This window comes from Megascapheus bottae, chromosome 3, assembly GCF_031878675.1.
Source record: "Megascapheus bottae isolate mThoBot1 chromosome 3, mThoBot2.hap1, whole genome shotgun sequence".
NCBI classification, from domain to species: Eukaryota; Metazoa; Chordata; class Mammalia; order Rodentia; family Geomyidae; genus Megascapheus; species Megascapheus bottae.
In genome coordinates, this window is record NC_143511.1 from 73,345,017 (window position 1) to 73,366,605 (window position 21,589).

Below are 21,589 nucleotides of genomic sequence, written 5' to 3' on the forward strand. Positions count from 1 at the left end.
TGAGACATTCGTTTACACACCCTATTCCCAGTGCAACAATGCCATGTTCAGATGTTCATACAGACATTTTTTGTTGTTGTTACAGTTATCAGTACTCTTGTACTTTGGAATGGCAGAAGCAAAAGAAGTTCTAGATGTCAAAGCTCCAGAAGGGAATTAATCTACATTTTCACTATCAAGATAGTTCTCAGCATGGCTTAATGTTCCAGTTGTATCTGTTCCCTGCTTCTTTTTCAAGAGAGACACAAAGTCAGCATTTGTGGCCATGTCCAAGGCCAGCTTCTTTTCATTATTTCTTAAGTCCATTCTCACACCTTTTGCCAGAAGCAGCTAGACCATGCCAGCATAGCCCTTCTAGGCAGCTGTGTGCAAAGCTTGTTCTGCTGGTTCAGTTCCACATTGGGCTGAGTAAATAGAACTTCCACCACATTTTTGAGACCCCCTGTGGCAATACAAGGCTGTGCTTCCAGCCCTGTCTAAGCTGTTCACGCCCACTCAGTTGTCCAAGCACTCTCCCAGCCAGCTCAGGTTGCCTCTTTTTACTGCTTCATGCAATGGATTGTCAATGGATTCTGCCTGCTGTGCCTTGTAAATTGCTCAGAATGAGCCCTGTCCTGACTTTGCAGGTCCTTTTCCACCAATTATTATCACTCATGTCAGTAATATAGATAATATCATCTTCTCATCTAGAGTTCTGGGTTAAAAGGTATATAGAGCCCTGAAGATTTGTCTTGGTTTGACTAGTTTGGGAAGCAGCTTTGACATCTCCCTTCCTTGGCCACTTTATGTGTATGCATAAAACCTAACAATTGTCCCTTTCATCTAGAGCCCCTCTAAATTCTTTTACCCAGTCCTCAGTGGTGTGCCTCCCAGGACCCATGCCCACCCTCACTGGAGAAAACTTCCTAACTACTATTTTATATGAACTCAGTTCCATATAAATTGGTGTTTGATCTTTTTTCCTTTCTTCCTCTCTCTCTCTCTCTCTCTCTTTCTCTCTCTCTCTCTCTCTCTCTCTCTCTCTCTCTCTCTCTCTCTCTCTCTCTCTCTCTCTCTCTGTCTCTCTCTCTCTGTCTTTCTTTCTTTCTTTCTTTCTTTCTCTCTGTGCCAGTCCTGGGGCTTGAACTGAAGGCCTGGTCACTGTCCCTGAGTTTCTTTGTTCAAGGCTAGTACCCCACCACTTGAGCCACAGCCCTGCTTGTGCCTTTTTTCTGGATAATTGAAGATTAGAATTTCTCAGATGTCAGCCTCTGAGTAGCTAGGATTATGGGCATGAGCCACTCATGCCCAGCTTGTGCTTGGTTTTCTTTGAAAGGAAAACTTCTAGACCATTTCTTATTATGTTAAAGATTTAGAAAATTTTCTATGTTAACAGAAGGAATTACCACATGCCTGCTTATAGTCACCTTCTGGTATCAGGCCTGGATAGGCAAAAGAAGAACTTGAAAGTAGCATTGGCTAGAGACAAAAAGCTAATGTGTTGATTAGTGCCTTCTACAAAGTTTGCTCACTGGATTTTCCCACCACAAGATCTTTCTACAGTAATAATCCACAAAATGATACTAGCTGCCATTGTCGTATGTGTCACTAGGTGCTTTGTGTATATTACTCCATTTAATGCTCCCAGCAGCTCTTCTTCAAGTTCAATAGGCTGGAAGTCAGTTCCAGAAAAGCTCAGTAACTTTTCTGGGCCAGTCATAGCATCTTCCAAATTCTTTCATGAATGTTTTCCTGTTTGTCTTTCTGCATAGTTAAATTCCATTACTCCATTATCTAATGTAAAGGTGATTGGCTCCATCTTTGACTTCATTCAAACTACTTTACTTCACATGGTAAATGAAAGTACAGTATTTCTAATCTTCTTGCCTAGTATGAACTCAATATGGAAATGAAATACTATAGGTGGACTTTATCAGAAAGTCAGGAATACTAAGGATTTTTGTTTTTCAGTTCAATCCATGAGTTATTTATTCAGTGTTTTGTTTTTTAATTTCATCTTTACAAATGATCTGTAAACTTCATGAAGGGATAGACTGGTGGAGGTTTACCTTAGAATTAGTATGTTTCTATAGAAACAAGGAAACCCGGTGAATTAAAGTTCTATCACTTGTTATTACTCTTCTGCAAGTTCCTTTAATAATCATTGCTTTATAATCAAGAACTTGGTTTCCTGTACATACAGTCCAGCTATTTTTTGGACTTTGAGCCCAGTTCTTAGAAAGAGGTGAAGGTGGAGCTTAAATCAGAGAGAACAGCTCTTAGAGAGCAAGTCAAGTTGGAGCTAAAGTTCAGAGAAAGTTGAATAAGCCAAAGATAGAATATCAAAGCTCATAATTACTCTGAAGTCAAACCTTCCCTCCAGATTCCAGTATTGCTATGATCCTGGTCTTTGACTTATTCTTATTTATATCAGTAGTTTTTTTTGGTTGGGGGGCTTGAACTCTGGATCCCTGAGCTCTTCAGCTCAAGGCTACCGCCCTACCCCTTGAGCCACGGCCCCACTTCCAGTTTTCTAGTGTTAGTTGGAGATGAGTCTCAGAGTCTTTAGTGCCTGGGCTGGCTTTGAACCTCAATCCTCAGATCTCAGCCTCCTGTGTAGCTAGGATTACAGGTGAGCCACCACGCCCAGCTCAGTATTTATTTTATTCTGAGCTTGGGCTATCATAGATAAGAGCCATGGAAGTAAATGTGAAAACCAACAATGCTAGTTTACATCTTGTAAATAGAATTTCTGTTCTACAGAGAATAGTGTAGATGTGTTTTCTTGTTTAGAAGTTGAGTTGTTCATATTCACACAGTGAGACCAGTGAAGGATATTCTTAGGAGAGGATCAAAAGGCTCAATAGCTATGTATAAAATGATGTTCATTGAAATAAACTCCAAGAAATGGAGTTACTTTGCTTTTTTTTTTCTCCTTTGTTGCTGTTCTTTCTTTTGTCTTGTAAGTTTATTTACTTTAGGGAAGATAAGGAGGAACACAGAGAAACTGGGAGAAAATGAAGGAATAGATAGCACCGTTCAAAAAGAAATGTACTCATTACCTGAACTATGTAACTGTAACCCTTCTGTAAATCGCCTTTACAATAAAAATTTTAAAAAGGAAACAAGTAAAGAAGTTAGGTGATTCAAATATGTCTCTGAACAGCCAAGCAAGCAGAGAAAGAAATACAAACATTATGTGTTCTTGGACTCAAACCTAGGGCATTGTGTATACCATGCAAGCATTCTACCTCATTACACTGAAGTACATCATCACCTCTTACTATACTTAAATAATTATTTCCCAGTTTTTCTCCTTTGCAAATATCACTTAGGTTTGGCATTGTCTATGAAATTTTTCTTAGAAGAAGGCCTCTCCTCGCCTTCCCTCCAGTATTCAGGATCAATTCCAGAGCCTTACATAGGCTAAGCAAATGCTGTATTACTGAATTAAAATCCCAGTCCAGACTAGGCTTTGAGTGAACAGAATTCATCAGGATTTATTTAAGTTTGAGCTGTAGTGTAAATGTGTATGTTAATTTCCACCAGATTTATTCCTTCTTACTCAGATACCATTGTAAGCCTTGCATAAGATTCTGTTACCCAAGTCCATTGTCTGTTGACAAGGAAGCAAGTAGATTCTCTTCCTGATCTTTTTTCCTAGGATATTTGGATGTGAAATGGGTCCTGCACAGGTGAAACTTAAGAACAGGTGCATAGTTTGAAAAGTTTTCAAGTCTTTGAATATATGAATTCTTGAGTTGCTGATATGTCTGAAGAGCTTTTATAATGTATTGTCATTGAACAGCTTCCTCTGTTTAGAAGTACAAGGACTGAACAAATGGAAACCTCTGAGTGTTTGGAAATTGTGAATGAGAAGAAGGTTGAAGTTCACAAAAATCAAAGACACAACTCTTAAATTTGTGGTGCTGTGTTTTTACTTTTCTAAGCAGTACTCATACCTCAGAATAAAAATTATGACTGTTTCATTTCTCCTAGCTTTTAGCCTTGAAGTTCTTGAAAGATAATGTCTGGCCATTTCTTGGTCTTTCTTAGTCTCTTAAAACAGAAAGTACTTAGTAAATATTCACTACCTGTATTGAACAAGATTATCCTTTATTGTCTTCTAATATTATTGTTGGATAATTGGAAGAGAACAAAAATTAGTGACTTGTATATCAGTCTCTTTATGGAGATGTGTTAGTTCTGATTTCACTTCACTTGTTTGGATTAAAAACATAGTTTGTGGACTGCCTAGTAGTTGAGTGCTTGCCTAGCATACACAAAGACCCAGGTTCGATTCCTTGGTACCACATGCATAGAAAAGTTAAAAATGTTGCTGTGGCTCAAGTGGTAGAGTACTAGGCTTGAGAAGGCCCAAGGACAGTGCTCAGGCCCTGAGTTCAAGCTCCAGGACTGGGGTTGGGGTGGAAATATGTGTGTGTGTGTGCATTTGTGTGTGTATACATATATATATACATGTATATGTATATGTATATATATATCTGAGTTCAAATCTCAGTTCTACATAAATAAGATGTTTCTTCCTACCTCTTAGTAATACTGCCACATTACCCTGTTTATTTCACTTCATAGCACTGATCGTATTATGAAGTTGTTCTGTTTTACTTAATAGTTTCTCTTATCAGGCACCTTGTTTGTCTTTACTGCTAAATTACTAGTTCTTAGATCAATGTTTGACCCATAATAATAGCTTCATTGAATAAAAAATTCTTCATTGAATGAATAATGAGAAGCATATGTAGGCTTATGAACAGGAATAGCCATGTGTTCTTTCTTTTGAGACGGGGTATTGTTATATAGCCCAAACTGACCTTGAACTCACTATGTAACCCAAGGTGGTCTCTAAACTCTTCATCCTCCTGCCTGATCCTTCCAAGTAGATAGGATTGCCAGTATGCACCACTGCACCCAGATCCTAGTTCGGCTTTCTGAAGCTACTCTTCCTTCCACAAATTAAGAGTTGAGAAATGTATAAGCAGATTCTGTGAGTACTTCCCTTTCAACCCACACCTCAACTTTCCAATCCCCGGCCCCAACTCCAGCTTTAGGAGTTATAGCTCCTTAGTTTATATCCTAGACTGACTATTGATGTGCTAGTAAGGATACAAGGCTGAATACACATTGTCTAGACTTAACTTAATAGAGAATATCCAATTTATACCTTGTGTTTCACGTTCTTAACTCAAATGCCCTGGTAGGATTGAAATTATATCTAAAATCTGAGCACATTACTTGCCCAGGGCAGCAATAGACCTTTTTTCAAATTTCAATTAGCTGGAGCTAGTGGTCCTGTAAGTCACAATGTAATCTGAATATCCTGATTAAATACAGGCCATCCCAATTAGGTGAATTTTCTGAAGTACTGACTTTTTATCTACTTGACATTTATGATTAGAAAGCCTTAGAGAAATTAGATTTCCCTAATGGTATCCATGGGTACATTACAAATTATCTTTTTCCTACAACCCATTCACCTTATCTCATATTCAAATTTGAACTCATTTATATATCTTACAGGAGCAATTTGGCAGAATGAGGGAGGATTGGTTATTTGAAGCCCTGATACAAATCCTCTGCCCTCATTTCCAAAAGTGATTCCTATTGGCCCACATTATTTCACTTTCCATCTGTAGATTATAAACAAAATAAATTGAAGTGAAGATGCTAGGACATCATTTGTTAGGTAAAATTCTTTATAGAAAAAGTATTTACCTGGAATGGGGGGAGGGAAATGGGGACAAAAACATGAGAAGGGGTTTCAATGTGTGAGAAGTAATGCACCTACTATCTGGTGAATATAACTGTAACCCCTCCTATACATTATAATAAAAAAATTTTAAAAAAAGAAAAAGTATTTACCAAGAACTATTTTGATATCCTTATTATATATCATTCTTTTTCTTCAGTGACTCTCCTGCTTATTCTCATCTTTTCCTGGCAAAATGGATCATTCCCACCATATGGGGATGAACAATATGGATCACAATAGTACTACACCCCCGTCTCACCATCACCCCACCACTTCAGCTTCACACTCCCATGGTGGAGGAGATCACAACATGATGGTGAGTGTCGGGCCCGTTCCCATTCAGACAATAGGAATAATGGAATTGTAGCACTGGAATGTTATTATCTTTAAAGGTCAACTTTCCAATGAAGTAAAATCTAAAGTGTATTAAAGATAGGCAGCTAGACAGACATACTAACCAACCAATCAATCAATACATAGAGAGTCAAGCCATTTGCCTATATTCATAGATTGAGTTTGCTATAGAGTCACACCAGAACCATGGTTTCCAGGGTTCTTTGTTCTCTAGTTTCCTTCTTTGGAAATTTGCCCTTTCCTGAATGAAGTTCTGGTCTTTACACTTCATATAGAAAGATTAAAAAAAGACACAAGGTGCTCTTAGGGGCACAATGAGTAGTACTCTTACTCAGTGCCCATGGTAGAAATGCTGACATGAAGAAGAGAGCTTTTACTTCCATGAATATCTTTCCTTAACATCTTATATAGACCTGTTGCCTTTAAATGTGCCAGGCCTTTTTGCCTGAAATCCCTATTTAGAATCTTCAATCATCTCTAATTGATTTACTTTGATATCTGGCAGCGTATGACCTTCAACTTTGACTTGAAGAATGTGGAACTATTGTTTTCCGGTTTGGTGATCAATACACCTGGAGGTGAGTAATCCATAATCCATTTGAAGGTAACAAGTTCATATCTCTGTTGTAATTATTGAGTATCATCTTGCTATATCACCGTCTTGGTTCCTGTTCCTTCACCGAAGACAGGATATGTAATACTTACTTTGGTCCTCTGTTAAATCTCCTTAATTAATATGTGTAGTTCTGGAGGGCAGAAAAAAATCATTTAAATACCATATAAAAGTCTTTTGGAATCCATTTTCTTTCATCCTTTTCCAGAATGTTGCCTTGTTCAATAAGGTATTGATCCTAGACCTAATACTGACCTCTGCTCCATTCAAAGACATAATGTAGAGCTCAGGGACAGGACCCAGGCCCAGAGTTCATACCCCACGACTGAGAAAAAAATGCAAAAGCATTCTTAAAAAACTAATGGCTAGCTGGGTGCGGTGGCTCACGCCTGTAATCCAAGCTACTCAGGAAGCTGAGATCTGAGGATTGTGGTTCAAAGCCAACCCTGGCACTAAAGTTTGTGAGATTCTTATCTCCAATTAACCACTAGAAAACCAGAAGTGGTGCTGTGGCTCAAGGGGTAAGGTGGTGGCCTTGAACTGAAAAGCTCAGGGACAGTGCCCAGACCCAGAGTTTAAGCCCCATGACCAACCAAAAAATAAATAAATAAATACTAATGACTGGAGGTGAAAAACTACTTGCTTTAACAAGTGTGAGGCTCTGTTTAAACCATTTTACCACCAAAAATAAAAAGAAGCAGAAAGCAGAACTTTGTCTTTCTTGCTGAATTACACATTGGCTAATGATCTTGACAGTGCTACTGTCTTTCCCTTCCCTGAATAGAAATGGCTGGAGCTTTTGTGGCTGTGTTTTTACTAGCAATGTTCTATGAAGGACTCAAGATAGCCCGAGAGGGTTTGCTGAGAAAGTCACAAGTCAGCATTCGCTACAATTCCATGCCTGTCCCTGGACCAAATGGAACCATCCTTATGGAGACACACAAAACTGTTGGGTAAGAAGCTTGAACAGATTCAGAGAAAATTTCTCAAGCCTTGGTTTCATTTTTCAGGAAAGCAGCTTCTATTAGTAGCCCTCTTCCTGAATTCTATGCAGCCTCCAGCAAAATGTCTGGAGATTTGGGATTGTGGGTTATGTTTATTCTGGGTTGTGTTTGTCACTTGGAAAAAAGAAAAGGAATCTGTATTTTAGAACATTTGCATATATATATATACACACACATGTATCTATGTATAAAGTATACATGTGTGCGTACATATATATGGATATATATACACATATATATGAGATATATGGTTAAAAATTTCAGACCAAGCTATAAAAGAATGACATAAGGCAATTGATTCCTTTCTATAAAAAGTTTTATCTAGCCAGATCTAACTTCATTTTAAGGTATGAAATTGCTAGTGTCAGTGTTCTAAGAAAGTATTTGGATGATTATTACTTTTCCTATACATCAATTTTTTTTGAAATTTGGTATTTATAGAAATGTAAGTCTTTAGGCCTGGGAATGTGGCTCAATGGTAGAGTGCTTGCCTAGCATACATAAAGTCCTGAGTTTGATTCCTTAGTACCACATACAAAGAAAGGCCAGAAATAGCACTGTGACGCAAATGGTAGAATGCTAGGCTTGAGCAAAAGAAGCTCAGGGACAGTGCCCAGGCCCTGAGTTCAAGCCCCAGGACTGGCAAAATATAAAAAAAGTAAAATGTAAGTCTTTTAAGAATGTAGGTCTCAAGTCTTAAGAAATCACATAGACCCACATCCTGCTTTCAGGCAAACAATATTACTTATTCTCATTGTGCTGATGAGCTTATTATTGAGGCCAAAACATGTTGTTGAATTACTCAAGAGTGACACAGGTGATGAGCAGTCAGGTCTCCTGATCCCTAGTTAAGTCCTTTCTACTACAGCACCCAACTCTCCATTTGAAGTTCATTTCTATAGAATCTGAACTTTGAAAGTGTTCAAGCAAGTCAGGGCGGGAGGACTTAGGGTTTCCCTTTCACAGCCAAAGTAGAGATAAGATTACTTCACAGTTTCCTCTTCTCCCCAAAAGGGCACCTACCTCCACATGATACAGGACCAAAGATGGCCAATACTTATAAACCTCATGGCCCCAGGGTGCCTCAGTTTAGGAGCTCCTGAACTCACACACAAGTACAGTGGGTTGCCAGGCAGCTGTGAGGAAGTCTAGTTGAGGCTGTGCTCACGGCTGTAGTTATTTGCTCCTTCTCCCCATCTGCACATGCTTAGACCCCTGTTTACTCCCCAGGCAACAGATGCTGAGCTTCCCTCACCTCCTGCAAACGGTGCTGCATATCATCCAGGTGGTCATCAGCTACTTCCTCATGCTCATCTTCATGACCTACAACGGCTACCTCTGCATCGCAGTGGCGGCAGGGGCTGGCACAGGATACTTTCTCTTCAGCTGGAAGAAGGCTGTGGTAGTGGACATCACAGAGCATTGCCATTAACGCCAGACTCCATGGTGTGGCCTTACCAATTGCAGTGGGAAGCAACTTGAGTCAGGAAGACATGATTCTTGCTCCAATCATCCCTTCTCACCCCTCTCTCTTTACACACACACCTGCTGAGTAGAGGTTTAGGTTACAGTCTCCAAGGTAAAGTGATGTTTTTCAGTAAGCTGAGATTCCCATTTCTCTTGAAGTGAAGCCACCAATAAGATGTCGTCTCCTCCCTCATCATCCTAGATTGTTGGCTAATCCAGGTAGCTTTCCAGTCAGTGACTTGATTATCCACTGCTTTTTAATCTTCAGGGTTTTCTTTAACACAATAGGTGAATTTGATGGGGGTTGTTTTGGTTTTTGTTTCCTGTGTCAGTAATGAAAAGGGATTAAGTTCACTAGGATTGATGACAGTTGAGGGACCCTGGACTCAAATGTCACATTACAAGTTCCAAGTGGTAGAGTGTCTGTCTAACAAGCCTGAGACCCTGAGTTCAAACCCTAGTACTGCCCAAAAAAAGAAAAAAGAAGGAAGGAAGATCTAATCTTTGCACTAAGTGAGAAATACATTGTGCCTTTCTCTAGGTGTGATGTGTTGCACCAAAACTTTTGCAGTGTATGGAGGGGTGATTGGAGACTAAATGTAGACCTAGAGCTTGTTGAGTTCTGTATTTTTGGGTTGCTCATCAACTTGTTTTCCCACCTTATATTTTGACATTTGGATTAGGATAAGCTTGTCAATCAGAAAAAGGCAATCAATTTGAGAAGACAGAAATAGATTTTAAAAAATAAAACCATTGCCATTTTACTTTAATGAAGTACCTTGATTTGATCCTGGTGAATGAAGCAGAAGAGTTTGAATTTCCTACTATTTTTATGTCTGCCTCGAAACATATGATTTTTTAGTCTTTAGTATGCATCAAAATTGTCTGGAAGGCTTGTTAAAACACTAGTGTCTAGGCTTTAAACCCAGAGTCCCCCAAATTGGCATTTCTAACTTCCCAGGTGTTGCACTTTGAGAATATCTGCTTTAATATCTGGGGAAGAAGGTACCTAGTATCGGGCATAAGAATTAGAATGTTCATTGTAGGTGGTGTGTATGGGTGGGTGTATTTCCTGTAATGCTGATCATCAATATTTTATCATTCCATAAACATGTATTCAGCTCCAGCTACACACACACACACACACACACACACGCACGCACGCACGCACGCACACGCACGCACACGCACGCACGCTCGCACACACCCCAGCTATAGCATATATGAAGCCACTGTTTTTAAAAAATGGTTTCTTACAAGGGATTTAAAGACTGAGAGAAACATTTGATCTGTTGTATAAATCAGTCATGGGCCAGAAAGGCAAAAGCCAAGCATTATCTTTGGAGAGACAGTGTTGTTTGCTGATGGGCAGATTTTCCTTAGCCCCAAACACCATTGTCCACACCCTAGGTAGAACCTCATCCTGTGTGACCACCTTCATTACTCTTGGGGACTTAATCAGAATTTTAAGTGGCCAAAACCTGTTCGCTCAATGAAGAATTACATTGGAGTTTTATTCTGTTAAGTCTTTAGTCTATACCGCAATCTTACTCCCTAACTACCTCTTTAAAGTGATCCTTCCTGTGCTGGTCTATTTAATCCTGCCCTTCTTGGTGCTAGCTAGTTCCAATTGTGCCTCTGGGCAGAGAAGACAAAACAGCTACCCTGTTGGACTATATTATGGTTTTGAAGTTTGTACTTTTTCTGTAAGTGCCAGTTCAATATTGGGAAACAAGTACTTCGGTGGCTTTGAACCAAGAGAGGTTTTGAGGCTCTTGGATCAAAGTTAAAATCCAAAAACCAAGATTTAGAGCTTTGCTTTTCTCTCAGTTCAGCCCCTCTGTAGTGCTGCTACTCAGCATAAACAAGGTGAATAACAGGTACTGACAGAGTCCAACATTACAATGTGAATAGTCCATTGTTGTCTCCAAAGCCAAGGAATAATATGAGAAACTGTGCTGTGGTTACTGTGCCCTCCAGAAATCTCCACATGAGCTGCTGTCAAGTATCTTCCAGGAGCTGGGAGTGTAGTTCAGAGATAGAGCACTTGGACAGCATGTACAGGGCCCTGATTCAGTCCCCAGCACTGTAAAACTAAAGTGAAACACCTTCCAGAACTCAATCGGTGAGGTAAGGAAAACCAAGCCCAGTTCAGCCAAAGTGCTATGAATCTGCAACTCACAGACAGACCCAGAATGGGTCTCCAGGTATTTAAGGGTAGAAATAGTCTGAAAATCCTGAATTTTATTTCTTTATACTAGGTGGTCAAAAGATGAGGCCAGTGAAAAAGTTAAAGCTTAAATTCTGACTTTCTTGACCTCTTGCATTTTTAATAATACAGCAATCTCACTAATTTTTGTCTCATTTCTTACCCCTCTTCATTTGGAATTTGATGCCTGATCCCTGGGTTGTTTTTAACCTGAACTCTCTTGCTCCCTGTTTGTGTCTGTTAGAAGACTATATCCCATTTCTTTTGTTCCTTCCTTTCCTTTCCTTTTCCCTTTCTTTGTCTTTGTCTCTGGTAGTCCAGTGCATTCTCTCCCTAGCCCTCCTGATGCAGTGGCATTGCTGAGCTATGGGTTTTTAAATACCAGCCAGAACTTGATTTCCGAGCCTGCTAGTGACCTTCCAGAAGCATCGCCCCCAATGGAATTTGTGTAATGCTGGGCAAGTGGGCTACCTAGTACCCTCCCCAGAGATATAGAATGTCAGGTACTGACACCACTCCACTCACCACCCCGGGCCCACAAATAGATTAGAAATGAAGTCTCTTCACTTGTCCCGTGGTAGGGGTGTCCAGAATTCGTTTTCAGGCCACAGGCACTGGGTTTAGGTTCCAGTGTCAAGGGGTTCCTTAAGAAGATGAGTGGGGAGGGGTAGGGGGGTATACATTGTATGTCATTTGATTTTGACCTTGCCCTCTCTAGTCAATTCATCAAAAAAAAATCTAAAGATACAAAGTCTGAGTTTGCTATAATGCCTTAATCACTGGGTCTACAATTCATGTTGACTGTTCTAGATTGTAAGCTCCTGGAGAGCAGTATTGCTGTTGTAGGAATGTTTTAACAGTGTCATGTGCAAAAGAACAAAATAAATATTTTGATTTTGTGATTGTATGCATGTCTTTCTATCCAGAATGTGATTAGAGTAAGCTGGTTTATTTGCAGTATGCAGAGGCAGGCCGTTGCCATTGGCTTTAAGGTGTCATTAGCTTTCAGATGTCATGATCCCATTGTCTTCATTTCACTGTCCTACTGAAATGTTAGGCTAGAGCCATGGCTCACACTTATAACCCTAGCTACACAGGAGGCTTAAGATCTAAGGATCTGGTTCAAAACCAGCCCAGATGGAAAAGCCCATGAAACTCTTATATCTAATAAACTACTCAGAAAAAGCTGGGAGTGGTCCTGTGGCTCAAGCGTTAAGAGTGCTAGCTTTGAGCAAAAGCTGCTCAAGGACAGCTCCCAGGCCCAGAGTTCCAGCCCCAAGACTGGGCCCAGGGAGGGGAAGGTATGAATCAAGCTAGTAACACATGAAAGCCCATGTGACTCCTGGGGTTGAATTCAGGGTCTCATGCTTGCTGGGCAGTCCATTACTGGAGCCATATCACAAATCCCCTCCATGACCCTTTTCATCCCAAAGACAGGATTTTCATGAAGATACAAATATATTTTTGTTGTTGTTTTGCCAGTCTTAGGGCTTGAACTCAGGGCCTGAGCACTGACCTCAAGTCCACTTGAGCCACAACACCATTTCCAGCTTTTTCTATGTATGTGGTAAGGAGGACTTGAACCCAGGTCTTCATCCATGCTAGGCAAGCACTCTACCACTAGGCCAAACTCCCGGCCCTACCTACAAGTATTTCGAAATAGGATTCCTGAATTTTTTTTAAATTTAAGGAGCAGGCAGGGTAGTACATTATCTGTCATTTCAACTATAGTAGAGATCTTTGACTACTGGCATGTGGTAAGCACTCAGTACTTGCTGAATAAATGGGTTAATTAAATGTGGCAGAAATCAACCCAAGGTATTCTTTGCTTAGAGTTTTTTACTAAAGACAGAAAGAATGAGGTTACCTCTTAAAGCCTGCAGGTTAACAGTACTGTCTACTTCATTAAGGATGTCTCACACTTTTCCAAAAATATATTTATTTTTAAAAACAAAATCAGATTGGCTTTACACTGTCAAATTTTCCAGAGACAAACCAGAATTTGGATTCCAGCTTATGAGTTGCACATCAGTAATTTCATGCAGAAATGATTTCTCTCTTCAGGAGGTAAAACATTCTGCTTCAATACAAGCATTCAATTCTCTAAACCTGATTTGTACTTCCGCCATCATTTTATTCCTTTCCAGGATTCTGGCATTCAAAAAATCCATCTAAAATTCAAAATTTCCAAACTGAGATACGCGATTGTTGGGCTTGGGCTGGGGTTTATAGCCAATTCGATCATTAATCATTTGTTCCCGGCTTTTGGGGTCACTGTTGAGCCCAATGGCTCCTTCTCCATCACTGCTTCCCACAATGTCCACATCTTCTTTCTGTTTCTTACGGGTCTGAAAGTACAAAATTAAGGCAACATTTTTTTAAATTAGCAAATGTTTGTCTAGTGCCTATCACGTTTGGGGTATGGCATAAGAGACAGAATTAGGCTCTAATAAACAATACATGAAAATCTTAGGTTTAAGATAGCTAGAAGAGAGCCAGGTACCAGTGGATCACACCTGTAAGCTTAGCTATTCAGAAAGGTCAAGTTTCAAAACTAGGCTAGACAAATAAATCCAAAAGACTCATCTCCAATTAATCAACAAAAAGCCAGAAGTGAAGACGTGGCTCGAGTGGTTAAGCACCAGCCTTGAATGAATAAGTGCCCTTAGCTTTGAGGATACAGGCGTGCAGTGGTAGATGTAACCCCCATATTCCATAGCATAACAGAGAAATGAACACACTAAATCACCTAGGGCCATTGGGGCTATGACAAAGGGGAGCCCACACTGCCAGAGATGCAAAGAAGAGGAGAGAAGCTGGGGTGTAGAGAAGACCCAGCAGGAGGCTGCACCCAGAGATGCATTTATTGTTCAAGAGAACAATAACATGGAAAATAACATGACTTGTAAGATAACCACCAAAACTTTACAGCCAGAAAGACAGAGACTACAAGTACCACTAGAAAGGTCTATGATAGCCCATCAAAAGGTCTTCATCCTGATTGTTTTGAAAAAGTTATCACAAATGTAGAGGGTAATAATTTGAATTTAATGAACAGAAGAAGGTACAGCAGATACAGAACCTTAGTGTCAGCACATTCCTCACTTGTTGCAAGCTACACACACCATATGGTTATACCACTGCCACAACTACCTCCGTCACAACCATGTCCTCTGGCACCACCACCACATCTACTACCTTGGTTTCCATATGCTGGCCCCTATCAATCATGAAGAGTAAATGGATTGGTCAGGCTTCTCGCCTGACCTAAGCTCAGCTTTGCGCCTTCACATCCCAAAGACTGGGATGTAGCTGGCTCAACATGTCCATGTAACCTGGAGTCCTGCACACATGCACTACAGGTAACCCTGAATGTGGTCTTAAGATGCACACACTGCCTTGTGTGGTCAGCCCTGGGTGATGCCACTTTTGTGTAAGGAGAGACAGCCAGGTACCACTGGAGGCCAAGGTGTGAAGAGATACTGCTGGGGGACAGGATATGAACCCTTTGCTACTGTGGGCCTGTGAGTGTGTGCACTGGTTTGCTACAGGCTACTGCTGTTACTACTAGTGACACATCTACGGACAAAGAACTCCAAGGAAACACAGCGTCCATACCCACTTTGTCAGGCATCTTTCTATGGCTTGAATCAAAGGAGAACCTGAAGACCACTAACAATATGCAGCACATTCCCCTCCACTCCTCTAACCACATCCACTGTGGTCACCTTGCCACCTCCATTACTTCCTCTGCTGCCATCTCCAACACCACAGCTTTATCTTCCAAAATTACTTCCTCTACTCCATAAAGTTGCCAGATCCACATTCAGGGTATCTTAGTGATGCAGCAGACTGAAGCTTTCTTTGACTTAGAGCTTTTCTACTTCATGATTATTCCCATAAATACTAAGGATAAAAATCCACTATGTCATTACAAAAATAAATTCTCTTTTTTTCCACTCTGCCTGTCTTCTATCACTTCAGTTTTAAATCTATCCATACTTTTCTTTTTTTATTTTTTTGCCAGTCCTGGGACTTGAACTCAAGGTTTTCTCAAGGCTAGCACTCCACTACTTGAACCATGGCACCACTTTTAGCTCTTTCTGTGTTTGTGGTACCAAGGAATCAAACCCAGGGCTTTGTACATGCTAGGCAAACACTCTACCACTAGGCCACGCTCCAAGCCCCTCTATAATTCTTTCTAGAAACAGTCCTTTGGCTCCTATTCCACACCCTCAACCATTGTAGGTCAAACATGCATTGCCGCATGAACTTCTTTAATACCAGACCAAATCACAAAGTCAAAGTTCCTGATACAATCTGTGAGCATCTGTACTTTCAAGGGCCAGGCAAAACTCCATAAGTAAAGTTTTCTTAAGTTATTCATAATAACTGGTTGATTCATAAGCCCATCCCCTTCCCCGTCCTGTGGCAGCAGTGGTGGCTGGAGTCAGGCTGAATATGACCTGAAATAGTTTTACCACCATTTTGAAACTGGACTCTCCCAATTCAAATACAATACAAGATTGGAGCGGAAGATGGAAAGCCTTGTTTTGTTTCAAATAAAACTTTGGCTCTTGGATCAGGAGTATGGCCTACTCTGAAGTGCTCCAAAATCCAAGCCTTTCTGCAGTTACCTTTTATTTGGCAAATATAATGAGCTTCCTGATTACAATGCAAATAAGTGATATCAGAAGTACTTCCCACACCCTTCCATGAGCAAGTTCTAAAAAAGTAAAGTGTCCTGTAATTCTGAGAACACTCAGTTGGAATGAAATCATTTCTGAGGCCTCACACTTTGAACAGCTGCTGGCTCTTTGAGAATCTAGAGTTATATAGTGTAATCAAACTAACATCCATTAAAAAAAAAATATCAGGGGCCGGGAGTTTGGCCTAGTGGTTAAAGTGCTTGCCTAGCATGCATGAAGACCCGGGTTCGATTCCTCGGTACCACATATAGAAAAAAAGCCGGAAGTGGTGCTGAGGCTCAAGTGGTAGAGCTCTAGCCTTAGGAAAGTCCAAGGACAGTGCTCAGGCCCTGAGCTCAAGCCCAGGACTGGCAAAAAAAATCAGAGCTAGGCATGGTGAGATATAATAGTGATAGGTTCGGCACTTAGTAGGCTGTGGTGGCAGGATCTTGAGTTCAAGGCCAGCCTGAGCTAAACAGCAAAACAAGACAAAACCAGTTTTCTAGCTGGGTAACAGTAGCTCACTCCTGTAATCCTAGTTACTCAGAATCCTAGTTACTGAGAATGTCAGAGACCTCTAAGGGAGTGACTCAAGACTCTTACCTCTAGATAACCAGCAAAAAACCACCCTTGAGCAAAAGAGCTAATGGGGAACATGAGATAAGAGATAAGATCCTGAGTTCAAGGTTGGGACCAGCATAAAATGAAAAGATAAAAAAGTAACAAAAAGGCTTTCCTGGTTTATTTTGGGATTAAGATTGTTCCCCTAAACTGCTTTAAAACAGGTCAAACCCACAAGGTAATTGTCTTTATTGGAAAGATTAGCTGATTCTCAGAGCTGACTTTGCAGTCAAAGTGCAGTACACTAGCATTTTATCAGACTTATTAAACTAAAACTTTACACACAGTTAAAACTCACATTTAGCTGGCACTAGTGGATCACACCAGTAATCTTAGTTACTCAGGAGACTGAGATCCAGAGGATCAAAGCTTAAAAGTCCTTTAGATTTCATCTCCAAAAAAAATGTACTTAAGAATACACAGAGTTCTTAAAAGGCACAAGATGATAATGCTTAGAGAACAAAAGTTTGGTGGGATAAAGAGGAGAGAAAAGAAATCTAAGACTTACTATGAAGCACATAATACACCTAATAAAACCAATCATGTTTGTGAGTATATACAAGATGTAATGTCCCTGTCACACAAGTAAATATCCAGGGGAAATGGTGCTGTGACTCAGGGGGTAGAGTGGTAGCCTTGAGCTGAAGAGCTCAGGGACAACACTCAGGCCGAGTTCAGGTCCCATGACCAACAAAAAAAAAAGAGAAAGAAAAAAGGAAATATCCAGGACTGGGAATGTGCCTTAGTGGGAGAGGGCTTTCCTCACATGCATGAAGTCCTGGGTCAATTCCTCAGCACCACATACTCAGAAAAAGCCGGAAGCAGTGCCGTGGCTTAAGTGGTAGAATACTAGAGTAGTGCCTTGAGCAAAAGAAGCTCAGAGACAGTGCCCAGACCCTGAGTTCAAGCCAAAGAAAGAAAGAGAGAGAGGGAGAGAGAGGGAGGGAAGGAGGAAGAAATATCCACCAGGGAAGCAATCTGCTCCTTTGGAGCAAATTTGTGGAGATGAATACACAATCCTTGCTCTACAAAGAACTAAAGGCCCAGTGGAGGAAAACAGAAAACTGAAGTCTCACAGAGTTGCAGACAAGGGTCAACATAAGAAGGAGGGTGAATTTAACACAGCAGGGGGCTGCAAGTTCAAAGATGAGGATTTTGCCGGACAAAAGAAAGGGCATTCAGGCCAGGGGAACAGAACATACACAGGCACTATGATCAAAGGTAAAGACAACTTGGCAGTAGAGATGAAGTGGAGAGATAAGCAAGACCCAGGTCATACAGAGCCTTATACATCCGACTAAGGAACCAGAACTTCATCCTGAAGGCCACAGGGTATTTAACTCTTAGTAATGGACCTCTATTAGTGTGTGGCCAGACCACATTTAAAAATGCTACGTGGGGGCCAGGAGTTTGACCTAGTGGTCGAGTGCTTGCCTAGCACGCACGAAGACCCAGGTTCAATTCCTTGGTACCATATACATAGAAAAAAGCTGGAAGTGCTGCTGAGGCTCAAGTAGTAGAGCTCTAGCCTTGAGAAAGTCCAAAGACAGTGCTCAGGTCCTGAGCTCAAGCACAGGACTGGCAAAAAGAAAAAAAAAAGTTCTACATGCTAGGTTCTGGGAACTCAATGGTGAAGAAGGTGGAAATTGTGTCCCAATGGAAGTGATTAGACAAGAAACAATTACAAAATATAACAAATGCTAGCAGGGGGTGGTGGCTCATGCCTGTAACCCTAGCTATTCAGGAGTCTGAGATCTGAGGATTGGGGTTCAAAGCCAGCCCAGCACTAAAGAAAATGAGACTCTTACCTCAAGCCTCCAAGTAATCACTAGAAAAGGGGAAATGGGGTTGTGGCTCAAGGGGTAGCCTTGAGCTGAAGAGATCAGGGACAGTGCCCAGACCCAAAGTTCAAGCCCAATGACCCACAAAAAAAAAAAAAAAAAAAAAAAAAAAAAAACAAGACGGTATTGTGCTTTATAAAAGCCTAATGAAGTCAAAGTCTCATGGATAAGAATGACACATCTAACTTGTTAGGGTCAGGCAGTTGACATTTAAATGGAGAGTGGATTATAGGTAGAGGGGAACCATGTATGCAAAGGCCAGTGACCAACAGCTAGGCAGGCATGCTCATGGAAACGACAGAGCCAGTGCGGTCAAGGTCTAGAGAATAAGACAAGAGTTGTATGAGGAGCCATGCACTGGTGACTCTAGTAATCCCAGCTACTTAAGAGGCTGAAATACGAGGATCATAGTTCAGAGCCAGCCCAGACCCCCCCCCCAAAAAAAAAACCTCCATGAAATGCCTATCTCCAATTAACCAGCAAAAGGCTGGAAGTAGAGCTATAGTTCAAATGGTAGAGTGCCTTGAATGAGAAAAACAAGGGAGAATATGAGCCGATTATTTCAAGTCCCAGTACTGACACTAAATGAAAAAACAAATAGATTCACAGACATGAGACCCAAAGTTCAAGCCCCATAATGCACCAAAAAAAAAAAAAAAAAAGGAGGGAAAAGGGAGATTCAAGTGCAACTGCTAGGTTTCTGGCATAAGCAACTTGATGAGTACTAAAAGAGTTGAAGAGTCTAAGGGAAAAATTCTTTTGCTGTTTGTTTATTTATTTATTTATTTATTTATTTATTGTGACACTGGGGATTCTACTGAGCAGAAGAGGAGGAAGCAGTGGATCCAGTAAGCAAGATTGGAGTGATATGGCCCAAAGCAGGGATGGTCAGCAGCTTTTTTGGCAGAAAGGGTCAAGTCAGGGATTCTCCCTAGAAACTGCAGGAAGCATCCTCTGCCTGCCAGCACCTTGACAGTGACATCCTGACAGCCCTATAACACTGATTCCAGACTTGTGATCTACAGATCAGTCAAAGAATAAATTTCTATTGGCTACCAATCTTACAATACTTTGTTAAGGCAATCACAGGAAATGCACCTATAAAACGCCCCAAGTAGAAACTTCAAATCAACTGTTAGGAAGGAGTATAAGGTCCTGAAGTTAAAGTTTTTGTCTTAACTATCTCCAAAGGATTTGAAAGTTGTACACTTACCTCCAGGTCCTTCCGAATGCTCTCAAACTCTTCAATGTCATCAAGCTTTAGCTCCAGGCGTGTTGGTTTTCGTCGCAGCATACTGAAATCAATTCCAAGAGCCAAACCCAGTGAACTCAACTGTTCAAAATGGCAGAGAGGAGGAAAAACTGCAGATGATAATGTTTAGCTATAAATGGAAGATTAATTTGTAAGCATGCACATTAAAGTGAATGCAGTATTCAAAATATTCATATAAGGTAGGGGTTATGGCTTAAATGATGGAGAATTTGCCTGGCAAGCTCAAAATCTGTATTTAATCCCTAATACCAGAAAAGAAAAACAGAAAAACACTGAGCTGGGCAAACTCAAACTCAACCTCGGTGGCTCACACCTATCATCCTAGCTACTCAGGAGGCTGAGATCTGAGGAAAATGGTTCAAAGCCAGCCCAAGCACTAAAAAGGGAGACTTATCTCCAATTAATCACCAGAAAATTGGAAATGACACTGTTGCTCAAGGGGTAGGGCCATAGCCTTAAGCTAAAGAGCTCAGGGACGACACCTAAGCCCAGAATTCAAGTCTTACAACCAACCAAATAAGAAAAAGAAAAACACCACACCCAATTTAAACTCACCTATACACTTTTTTAGGTACTGGATTATTATATTTTTATTACATGATGGAGATTTATAATTCTGTTATCTCCTTTTTAAAGAACTTAAAATAGCATACTGCCTATACAAAATTCTAAGCAGCATAGTGGCATGGTGACTCTCGCCTGACATCCTAGCTACTCAGGAGATTGAGATCCGAGGATTACAGTTCAAAGCCAGCCCAGGCACCAAAGTCTGCGAGACTCTTATCTCCAATTAACCACCAGAAAACGATTTTCTATTTAAGTGCTCAAAGACAACGCATTATGCATTATAATCGTAGAGGGGGAGGAGGGCAGGACTAAGGGGTTAGAGAATCTGTCCAGCCCAGCATGCATGAGTATTTTGAAAATCCCTTCCACATAGGTTAAAAATTTGGTCCTAGCTGGAGTGGCTCCTGCCTGTAATCTTAGCTATTCAGAGGCTGAGATCTGAGGGTTGCAGTTCAAAGCCATGAGACTCTTATCTCCAATTGACCACACACACACACACACACATACAAAGCCGGAATTGTAGCTGTGGCTCAAGTGGTGGAGTGCCAGCCTGGCACATAAACGCTCAGGGCCCAGGCACACTGGAAACAACAACTCTGTCATGCCGGTGATCAAAGCACGGGCACTGCAGAGCTGCTCGCAGGCCATCTGCTCGACGCCTCCCCCTACACGTCGCCTTCTACCGGACGCAAAGAACGGGATGAAACCAAGAGAATCAACAACAGGCCCAGGCTCCTCCGCCAGTTCTTCAGCACTCCTCTGGCGCTAGAGGGCTCTGGGGCCTAGACTTTCACCGCGGCCCAGCTGACAAGCAGCTCCCCCACCCCTCCAACTCTGGGGCTACACTCAAGATCTGGGCCGAGCGTTGTCACAGCACTGTGACCCTGTGCTTCGGGAAGACTGAGGTCTCCAGCAGGCTCGAGACCCTCGACTCCCTCCGAAGCCGCGGGACTCCACAACACCTACCTCCTTTTTCAAAGCCCGAGCTCTTCCCCGGAATCTCGGCTCCCACCATGAATCTATCGGTAGGCCATCTGAACTACCTTTCCCAGAATGCTCTGCACATCACTTCCCGCAAAATCTCATTTCCCGCGATATATGTATGGGGCTGTTTACAAGCCAAACCTCTCGACGCCTAGCCGAATCTTGGCTACTACGATTCCCATCGTGCTCCTCGCCCGCTCGTGACCCACTTCCTCC

General features: G+C 41.3%; 2 protein-coding genes and 1 pseudogene across 5 annotated transcripts in view; 1 reads left to right on the forward strand and 2 right to left on the reverse strand.

The window, feature by feature from the left end:
* Slc31a1 (solute carrier family 31 member 1) overlaps positions 1–9,676 on the forward strand; it is a 31,756-nt gene extending 22,080 nt beyond the window's left edge. The window contains exons 2-5 of the mRNA XM_090330457.1: positions 5,910–6,068; positions 6,612–6,684; positions 7,504–7,672; positions 8,954–9,676. Of these exons, the coding sequence (XP_090186583.1) occupies positions 5,946–6,068; positions 6,612–6,684; positions 7,504–7,672; positions 8,954–9,155 (567 nt within the window). The 5' untranslated portion in view covers positions 5,910–5,945 and the 3' untranslated portion in view covers positions 9,156–9,676. The remainder of the gene's footprint in view (positions 1–5,909; positions 6,069–6,611; positions 6,685–7,503; positions 7,673–8,953) is intronic.
* On the reverse strand, positions 157–765 carry LOC150065809 (osteoclast-stimulating factor 1 pseudogene; annotated as a pseudogene).
* Positions 9,677–13,321: 3,645 nt separating the features above from the next.
* Cdc26 (cell division cycle 26) lies at positions 13,322–21,541 on the reverse strand. 4 transcript variants are annotated; one of them, XM_090330462.1, is made up of 3 exons: positions 21,356–21,541; positions 19,763–19,844; positions 13,322–13,747 (listed from the first exon to the last, which is right to left on the reverse strand). In XM_090330462.1, the coding sequence occupies exons 2-3, from the start codon at positions 19,841–19,843 to the stop codon at positions 13,571–13,573; spliced, it is 258 nt and encodes an 85-aa protein (XP_090186588.1). In that variant the 5' UTR covers position 19,844; positions 21,356–21,541; the 3' UTR covers positions 13,322–13,570. The 4 variants fall into 4 exon arrangements, with proteins under 4 accessions (XP_090186588.1, XP_090186585.1, XP_090186587.1 ...); XM_090330459.1 differs by having other exon boundaries at positions 19,763–19,911; XM_090330461.1 differs by having other exon boundaries at positions 19,763–19,931.
* Between the last annotated feature and the right edge of the window lie 48 nt (positions 21,542–21,589).